Source organism: Artemia franciscana, chromosome 2 (assembly GCF_032884065.1).
Source record: "Artemia franciscana chromosome 2, ASM3288406v1, whole genome shotgun sequence".
NCBI classification, from domain to species: Eukaryota; Metazoa; Arthropoda; class Branchiopoda; order Anostraca; family Artemiidae; genus Artemia; species Artemia franciscana.
Genome location: NC_088864.1, coordinates 40,557,518 through 40,567,935, shown reverse-complemented (window position 1 = coordinate 40,567,935; position 10,418 = coordinate 40,557,518). Strand labels below are relative to the sequence as shown.

Sequence of the window (10,418 nt, the reverse complement as noted above, 5' to 3'; positions counted from 1 at the left end):
TGCGAGAATCGCTCTTTCACTTAGCCATTTATTATTTTTATAATTTTTTAGAATATTTGGAAATACTTTTTCAATCAATTCATTTTTGGACGTCACTAAATTACAGAAATCAGCAGGTAGTTGTATACGTCCTGAAATTGAGTCTGCTGGGAGCTTTCCGTTTCCAATTGCCAGCAATTGATCTGAAAATGTTTGACCAGAGTCATCGTTTTGCAATCGGACACGCATATTTGTAGTTAATTTTAATATTTTTACGTGTGCCCATAAATTAGAATTTTTCAGGCAAGCATTCATTTCGTCTGCAGGAGTTGATCTAGGTATTATAGGTAATGTTTGCCTGAAATCTCCCGCAAGCAATATTAATGTGCTGCCAAAGGGTTTCGACTTCCCTCTCAAATCTTTCAAGCATTGATCCATAGCCTCGAGCCATTTTTTGTGTGCCATTGTGCACACTCATACCAAATAATAAGTTTGCATTGCTGCAATACTTTACCCATCCCAGATGATTTGGAAATATTGCACGTGGGAGTTTCTGTAGAATGCTAATTCAGAGGCAATTTCAAAGCGGAATGAGCAGTTCTTCCACCAGGCAGCAATGTTGCGGCTATTCCGGACGACGCAATTGCCAACGCTATATCATTTTTTGATCGAATTGATGCCAGAATCAGTTTTATCACAAAGGTTTTACCAGTACCTCCTGGCGCATCCAAAAAGAAAATTTCTCCAACGTTGTTATCGACACAATGCATTATCGTATCATAAATGTCTTTTTGTTCCGAAGTTAACTTGGAAATGTTATTTTGTACATACGACAATAGATCACTTGTACTGTAACTTTGTTCACGATCCAATTCTACACATGTCGAAACAGCAGCGATACGGTTAGGTGAAGGCATTCCCAAATCCTGAAGAGGTTTGTTTGCCATACGTACGTACAAATCTTCTATAATAATTAAAGTGTAGTTATAAATTTCTGATGTAAAATCAAAAGTCATATCTGACGTCTCTAACTGTTTTTGATGGAGCATATCTTCGGACATTTTTGACTTATATTTTCCCCATAACTCTATAGGAGCTGATGGAGAGCAAGTTGTTAAAATGATGCCAAACAATGCACGAATTTGACTTGGGGTTGACGTTTCGCACGCGTCATTGATGCAGTTATCCCAGTGTTGGCCATTCTCCAATAAATTCAGAGCTTGGCATGCACTACGGTAAGTGTCATGTATAGTACCGTTTACAGTTCTCAAATACTCAAAGGATGTCGGACCGGGTACATTCACCAAAAGCAGGCGTAGAAAGAAGCATTCATGTTGATTGGGGTGAACGGTGTAGAGTCTTCCTATCGTGGTATCTTTGAAGATGGTAGGTTGGCCGTCGACTGACTTACCCTGTTTTCGACGTTCAAATACTTTATTTTTAGTATTCCACGTGTAATACAAAGGCACTTCAGTATACAGCAGTTTTTTTGCAAAAGAATCATTTTTGCAAAGCGAAAAAAAAGCTGTTAATGTTGTATCCGGTGGATTCAGGGCTCTTTGTTGCACGTTTGTTTCCGTGAAATAAACACGTTGACCGTTCTGTAAATGTACCGCTAAGTGAACAAAAGCTGGACTACGTTCATGTATCGGAAATGAAAGAATTCGTCAAACAGCTTCATTACTGCTTATGTATCTTCCAGCCTGATATTGTGCGATTTCATCGAAATCTTTGATTTCGGACTGTAAGCCAAAATCTGCCATGTCACTGCCTTTGTTGACGTATTTACGTATGTATTTGATTGCCTTTACGGTGTTACAGTATTAAACGTTTATGTGTGCATTAAATGTTTTTGATAATAATGGGGAATATGGAACAACCCACTGGTTATCTACTTCGATGGTGGTACCGTTACGCTTCTTTATTATTGCTGTTTTACCGCCATCTTCAGTAGAATTTCTTCTATATTGTGGGTAACCATCATTGCCAGTAATTGTGTTTGATACTAAAAGTCGAGGATATTGCTTTGTGCACCTTCCTTTGCCCATGCATGGTGAATTTTCGTTCAGTGCACCGCAAGGTCCATGTATCATATTTTTTACAATAATATCATGTAGCCCCTTATCGACATTTTTATCAGGTATTTCAGCGGAAATCACATCATCAATTTCGTTCGAAGTAATTTTTTTATGTAGCCAGATTAGTATATGTGCGTGTGGCAAACCTCGTTTTCGCCATTCCACTGAGTACATCCAGCATCGCACTGACCCAAACACTTCAAGTTTTACTATGTAGTTTATCAGTGATTTCAACTTTTGCCGGAAGACACGGGCCGTAATGTCATGCCTATGAACCGCCGATTGTCCTTGAAATAAAAGCTGCCGTATCTCGTCCCAAGATTGATTACATGTAAATGTAATAAATAAATCTGGACGACCATAGAGACGAACATACGCAATAGCAGCTTGAGCATATTCATACATATGACGGGGACTGCCAGCATATGACGAAGGTAAAATTGTTAATCTTCCAACGTTTGTGGTATTACCGTCATTTATAACTGCATCTCGCAAATGAATGTATTGTTCAGAGCGGAGCTTGGTCTGATTCAGGCGGATATATAGCAAACGTTCTGATTCAATTTTAGCATACATATCAACGACAAATTGGTGAAACAATTCACGGCATTTTAAAATATAATTTTCTTCATCCTGCCGAATCATTAGTCTATGGGAATAATAATGCATTGCACTGCATTTCTTATTCATTTCTTTGTTAGTGGCTGGATTCATCAATTTAATATTAAAGTGATAGCTGTCGGCTCCATCCCAAAAAATGATAGGATATTGTAGGGCATCGTAGCATCGATGAGTTTCTGCAGTTCTTAACAACTGAGCGTTTCGCTTATGAAGAATAATATCTCGAGGTAAAAACTGATCACCGACCATAACGATTGCCACTTCGTCGATAGTTGGAGCATTGTATCTACGCACATGTTGGCCAGGAGGCGTTTTGTCAGCGGAAATAGCAATTTTATGCGTATCAGTAGGCATCAAATCGATGGCTGTTTTGAACAGACGCACTAAATTATTATTTTCGTGGAAAAGATGTTGCAATCGGGAAACGATTGTCCTTTCAACGTTGGGAGAAATTTCGCAACGTGCATTCAATTCAGAATTTCTATCACTGATGAAGTACAATTGTAAGAATTTATGATTCTCGCCTGAGAATGGTAGAAGGGACCCTGCTCTATGATAAATTTGCCCTTTTACTTTGAAAGTAGACATAAATTGATCTGGATTTTCGATTTGGGCTCCAAACGACGTCATTTGGGAACATGAGTTGTATTTTCTGATTTTTGACAAAAAACGCTTAGATTCTGACGTAGTTCCAGTAAGGAAAGTCTTCAATGGCTCTGGTGGTGCAGCCAATAGAGGAAGTTTAACTTTTCCTGAGGCGCAACACATTCCCATTGTTTCACCATTGAATTTCAAGGCCTTGCAATAGGGACAAATTTTAGACATTGTCCCGATCTGAACACATCTACTCAAGCTATAATCATCGACTGGGCTGTACCTGAATGCCAGGCGATAACTTTCAGGTTGCTCTGATTCCTCGGCACGCTTTCTTTTCTTACTTTCTCTATCAGCAGCAAGCCTGATTTCTTGCTGTTCTTGTGATTCCTCGGCACGCTTTCTTTTCTTACTTTCTCTATCAGCAGCAAGCCTGATTTCTTGCTGTTCTTGTGATTCCTCGGCACGCCTTCTTTTTTCACTTTCTCTTTTAGCAGCAAGTCTGCTTTCGCGTTGCTCCGGTAGTTCCTCGGCACGCTTTCTGTTCTTTCTTTCTCTATCAGCCTCAAGCCTGTTTCCTTGCTGTATTTCTTGCTGTTCTTGTGATTCCTCGGCACGCCTTCTTTTTTCACTTTCTCTTTTAGCAGAAAGTCTGCTTTCGCGTTGCTCTGGTAGTTCCTCGGCACACTTTCTGTTCTTTCTTTCTCTATCAGCCTCAAGCCTGTTTCCTTGCTGTTCTTTTGATTCCTCGGCACGCTTTCTGTTCTTTCTTTCTCTATCAGCCTCAAGCCTGTTTCCTTGCTGTTCTTTTGATTCCTCGGCACGCTTTCTTTTCTGACTTTCTCTATCAGCAGCAAGTTTTTTGGCATAGACTCTTTGAGCATCTTCATCGGCTTTTGCCATTGTAAGTTCATCAGTCATTTTAAACTTAAACATTAATAGATTTCTACGTGAACATATATGTCTTAAATATCTTTAATGACGTCACCGTCATAGCAAAAATGACGACAACTAACTTCATGACGTCAGTCGACACAGAAACATGACGTTTTCCCCAGTAAGTTTCATCCCGACCCCTCCACTCTAAGCGTTTTCCAAGATTTTAGGCCCCCCCTCAATTCCCCCAATGTCACCAGATCCAGTTGGGATTTAAAAGAAGAGCTCTGAGACACGATATCCTTTCAAAGTTCAAATTTCTTTAAGATCCGATCACTCCTTCGTAAGTTAAAAATACCTCATTTTTTCTAATTTTTCAGAATTAACCCCCTCCCCTCACAACAGAGCAAATCTGTTCCGGTTATGTCAATAACGTATCTAGATCTTCTGCTTATTTTTCCCAGCAAGTTTCATCCTGATCCCATCACTCTAAGCGTTTTCCAAAATTTTAGGTTCCCACCCTCCAACTCCCCCCAATGTCATCAAATCTGGTCGGAATTTAAAATAGGAGATCTGAGACACGATATCCTTCAAAACATCAAATTTCATTAAGGTCTGACCACTCCTTCGTAAGTTAAAAATACCTCATTTTTCTAATTTGTTCAGAATTAACCCCCCCTCCCACTCCTCCAAAGAGAGCAGATCCGTTCTGGTTGTGTCAATTACGTATCTAGGACTTGTGCTTATTTTTACCACCAAGTTTCATCCCGATCCCTCCACTCTAAGCGTTTTCCAAGATTTTAGGTTTCCCCCTCCATCTCCCGCCAATGTCTTCAGATCTGGTCAGGATTTTAAAAAAAGCTCCGAGACCCAATATCATTCCAAAAATCAAATTTCATTAAAATCCCATAACCCACTCATAAGTTAAAAATACTTCATTTTTTCTTTTTTTTCCGGATTAACCGGCCCCCACTCCCCCCAGATGGTCAAATCGGGAAAAATGACTATTTCTAATTTAATCTGGTCCGGTTCCTGATACGCTTGCCAAATTTAATCATCCTAGCTTACCTGGAAGTGCCTAAAGTAGCAAAACCGGGACCAACAGACAGACAGAAAGACCGACAGACCGACAAAATTTGCGATTGCTATATGTCACTTGGTTAATACCAAGTGCCACAAAAATAGAAGTCAAGGTTGCAGACACACTATCCACATGGATAAATCCAACCAGTGGTGTCCCACAAGGTAGTGTTCTCGGTCCAGTCTTGTTCGTCATGTACATAGACACTGGCTTAAATGCTATTTCATAAACCGACTTCAGCCTGTTTGCAAACGATACGAAACTCTTGGGAGAAGCTAGTGCTTTATCACAAATCCAAAACGACTTGGACGCCCTGACAGAGAAGCATGAAGAATGGGAACTTTCACCAAATGTAGCAAAATGCCCTGTCTTCCATTTTGGCCGAAAAAATCCAAAGTACTCATACAAATTGAAAGGAATCGACCTGAAAAAAATTACCTGCGAAAAGGACTCAGGTAATTTCTGAGCTTGGACCTCAAACCAGAAAAGCATATCGGCCTGGTTGTGCGTAAAACATCAAATACTCTGTGGCTACTCATTCACTCCCTTCGATACCGTGACGTTCACTCAAAGATCTCAGTATACAAAAGCTACGTCAGGCCACAGCTTGAATACGCAACTGTCATCTGGTGACAGAATAGAAAGAATCCAGTAACACTTTGTAAAAGGACTTCAAGGATTCCGAAACCTTCTGTATGAAGAAGCTCTAAGAAGGCTCACTCTCCATAAACTTGAGACGAGAAAAACGATCTTAGACTTAAGAAACCTCTTCAAGACAGTTCACGAGAATTTTGTGAACGTAAAAGACAAGCTTGATCAAAGAACTACCCAAAGCAGCACAAGATCGCACAGTCTGTAATTGGAGCCTGTGAAGATTGCAAGATCTAATTCTCACCATTTTTCGTTCATACACCGGGTTATCAGAAATCACCGGAAGCCCTAAACATACCATGTCTCGAGACTTTCAACGTAGGACGACTTTAAATGGCAATTTCGCCGCAGTGGATCCGCTCTTCATCCTGCCATAACATTTTCTTTTAATAAGGTGTCAGTTATGTGGAAATACAGTATTGAGAGGCGTGAGGAATAAAAATATTATTATTATTATTACGCCAAAGGTTGACTCTTTCTCTTTACTCTACTTTTTAAAACAGTAAAAAACTTTTAAAACGCATATATTTTACATTTTCTGGTACTGTACTTGGGTCAAAAATAGTGGTTCTAATAACTGTTATTTATTGCAAGCAGTAGATCTTTTATAATTCCAACTATGTTTGGATCTTGCATTATCCATTGGTTTCATTGGTCCGTGTCACTTATCAGTGACAAATTTTTCTTGTACGTGCTCCCGTGTATATCTTTTGCCACTTTAGGATCAAATATAGGCATTTGGGGCTTAGGAGGCATCCTTAATACTTGAAAATTGGACTTAGCAACTTCTTCTCTCTTCAAGATCCCATGTGGACAGTCCTCAGTATTTGCACATTCACCACTTCTTACTATTTCTTGGTGGCTTGGTGCTGTTCCATAATTCCTGACCCAACTCTTTCTCCTGACCCAACTTCTCATATTTCTGGTGTATTCCACGGTATAACTACCAAACATAGAACATGAACTTTTCAGAAAATGAAGGCAAAATTGAATATCTCTTTCTTTAAAACTTAATAGTTCATCCTTATAAGTTAGGTAATTTTTCAAATTTTCCGAAATATCCAAAATATTATCACATTGGATATCACATATATAGCCCATTTGGATATCCCTTGCGGTTTTATTTATTACGTCCCGGCAAATGGATTTCAACGTGTAAGGATGAAAAACTGCGTTATTTTCTGAAAGATATTCAACCACACTTACCATTGAGGTGTAAGAGAAATAAGCAAGCGTCAAAGCTGTCTCATTATTTGAATTTAAAAAATTAATGTCTGCACCCTTTGACACTAGTAACCTACATACATTCAAGTGACCGTTCAGTGCGGCAAGATGTAGAGGAGTTGAGTTACTAGAATTTAAAGCATCTATTGTAGCGCCATTTGAAATCAATAGCTGACATGTTTTTAGTTCTCCAGATGAAGCAGCATAATGTAGAGGCGTTTCATTCATAAAATCTATGGCATCTATTGTAGCCCCGTTTGAAATCAATAGCAGAGAAATGTCTACATCTTCAGTGTCAACAGCAATATGTAAGGGCGTTTGATTAAATGAATTTATGGCATCTACTCTAGCACCCTTTGACATTAGTAGTTGACAAATATCTTGATTTTTGGTCTTAACAGCGGTATGTAAAGGTGTTTCACCCAAGGAATCTACATTATCTGTTGTAGCACCCTTTGAAATTAGTAGCTGACAAATATCTGGATTCCTCTTCGCAACAGCTCTATGTAAAGGTGTTTTTTTCTTAGAATCTATGGCATCTATTGTCGCACCCTTAGAAATCAATAGCTGACATATTTTTAGATTTCCAGTCTTTGCAGCTCTATGTAACGGTGTTTTTTTCTTAGAATCTATGGCATCGATTGTCGCACCCTTGGAAATCAATAGCTGACATATATTTAGATTTCTGTTCTCAGCAGCTATATGTAAAGGTGTTTTTTTCTCAGAATCTATGGCATGTATTGATGCACCCTTAGAAATTAATAGCTGACATATTTTTATATTTCTGTTCTCAGCAGCTATATGTAAAGGTGTTTTTTTCTCAGAATCTATGGCATGTATTGATGCACCCTTAGAAATTAATAGCTGACATATTTTTAGATTTCCATTCATAACAGCTATATGTAAAGGTGTTTGTTTCCCATTATTTATGGCATCTATTGCAGCACCCTTTGAAATCAATAGCTGACACATGCCATGAGATTGTTTCATTGCAGCTATATGTAGAGGTGTTTTATTCTCACTATCTATGGTATCTATTGTAGCACCTCTTGAAATCAATAGCTGACAAATAACTAGATTTCCAGTCGCAACAGCAACATGTAAAGGTGTTTTTTTCTCACAATCTATTGCATCTATTGTTGCACCCTTTGAAATTAGTAGTTCACAAGTATATATATCTCCAAAAGCAGCAGCTATATGTAAAAGCGTTCTACCTCCATTATCTTGGACATCTCTCGTAGCACTATTTGAAATCGAAATTTTTTTAAGCTTGGTAGGTACAACATTATTATCTTGGTCCTCTTCGTTAAGTGAACATTTATTTTGCGTTGATATCTTCAGCATGGTTCTCTGTAATAAAATGAGGTGACCTTGCTTGAGCGTCTTTTTATATTGGTACCTTGCGTCATAACAAATGACATCATATCGGTAATCAAGGATATTCAACGTCCTAATGTTTTTAAGTTTTATTGTGACTTTTTTATGATTTGTACATACATGAAGTCATTTTTCAGTTATTTCATCTTGTAGATGCATCTTCTGTCAAAAATATATCACACACAGAAAAAGCGTTTAGCTTTTTAGGTGGATATGGCAAAGGACGAAACCCATTTGAAACTGAAGTCATCACTTGGTTTTAATGAAAATCAAACATAGTTGTATCCTACGATTATGATGTCATTCATGATAATGACAAAAAATTATACTGTATTTTTGATACTGTATACTGTGATACTATATATAGCAAGGGGAAATTGTCGAAAATGAAGGAGAGATAAAACATTTAGTAGAAGAGTCTTATAACTAAACTAATATATTGCCACGACAAGCACAAGACTAAAAAATGAAAATCTTGCCAGAATTTGAACCGAATAGAAAAGTACAGAACAAAAAGCATGAGTTGATATTACAGGAGATTAGCCTATCGGAAGTTGAAAAAATGATAAGAGGAATAAAAAATGGCAAGTCAACCTTTGTTCATGGACCAGGTTAAGAATTTTACAAGGAGCTCTTCTTGGAGATTAGTGACATTTTCACTCTGGTTGAACAAGGTTAAATCATGTATATATAAATGTATATATAAAATCATGTATATATATATATATATATATATATATATATATATATATATATATATATATATATATATATATATATATATATATATATATATACTAGCTGTTGGGGTGGCGCTTCGCGCCACCCCAACACCTAGTTGGTGGGGGCGCTTCGCGCCCCCCCCCCCAAGCCCCCCCGCGCGCGTAAGTCGTTACGCGCCATATTAGTTACGCGCCATTGTAGTTGTGTCCCTATGTCCCACCTGTGAATATAGTCGTCATTTATATATCCCCCTGTGCCGTTGTAGTTGTGTCCCTGTGTCCGGGTCGTCATTTATATTCCCTGTGTCCCCGTCGTCATTTGTGTCCCGGTGTCCCAGTCTGTGATTTCTATTTGAGTGTCCCGGGCGTCATTTATATTCGTCAGGATATTGTAGGGCATCGTAGCATCGATGAGTTTAAGCAATTCTTGTCAACTGATTGTTTCGCCTATAAAGAATATTATCTCGAGGTAAGAACTGATCACCGACTACAACGATTGCTACTTTGTTGATAGTTGCGTATCAGGAGGCATCAATTCGATTGCTGTTTTTAAGCAGAAGCACTAAATTATTATTTTTGTGGAAAAGATGATATATATAAATATATATATATATATTTTCTTTTTAGTTTTTTTTTGTAGTTTTTACCTTTTTTAGTTTTTTTCTTCTTTTGTATTAATGCTAAAGCCAAGGTTCAAACCTGGAGCCTCTCGGACCTAGAACCTGAAACATAATGCTTTACCAACTCAGCTACTTCGGCGTGAATACATTCGTTTTGAGCAGCTTCCGCGGGTGTTGCCATTGTAGGTTCTTCAGTCATTTTACAATTAGAAATTTCTCTTTCAACGGTCTTCTTACAATTAAAAATTTGTCTTTGAACGATATTCTTAAATACCTGTGTCCTGGTAGTCATTTATATTGCCTGTGTCCCGCTCGTCATTTGTGTCCCGGTATCCCAGTCTGTAATTTCTCCTTGAGTGTCCCGGTCGTTATTTATATTCCCTCTGTCCCGGTCGTCATTTGTGTCCCGGTCTGTAATTTCTCTTTGAGTGTTTTTTCTTTTTAGTATTTTTTAGTTTTTTACATTTTTTCTTTTTTCAGTTTTCTTTTTCTTCTTTATTTTTCAGCTTCACTATGAAATACATATCGCCGAACCTTTGTTTTTTTAACTAAAATCTGGTAGGCATTGATGACCTTATCCAAGTCAAGATCCCAA

General features: G+C 38.1%; 1 protein-coding gene across 1 annotated transcript; it reads right to left on the bottom strand.

Moving 5' to 3' along the window:
- Positions 1-6,440: 6,440 nt before the first annotated feature.
- On the bottom strand, positions 6,441-8,448 carry LOC136034935 (ankyrin repeat, PH and SEC7 domain containing protein secG-like). Its single transcript, XM_065716468.1, has one exon. The coding sequence runs from the start codon at positions 8,446-8,448 to the stop codon at positions 6,529-6,531; it is 1,920 nt and encodes a 639-aa protein (XP_065572540.1). The 3' UTR covers positions 6,441-6,528.
- Positions 8,449-10,418: the final 1,970 nt, after the last annotated feature.

What these genes read in the sequence shown, in the direction of transcription:
- LOC136034935 (XM_065716468.1), bottom strand. Translation starts at nt 8,448, where the DNA reads ATGCTGAAGATATCAACGCAAAATAAATGTTCACTTAACGAAGAGGAC.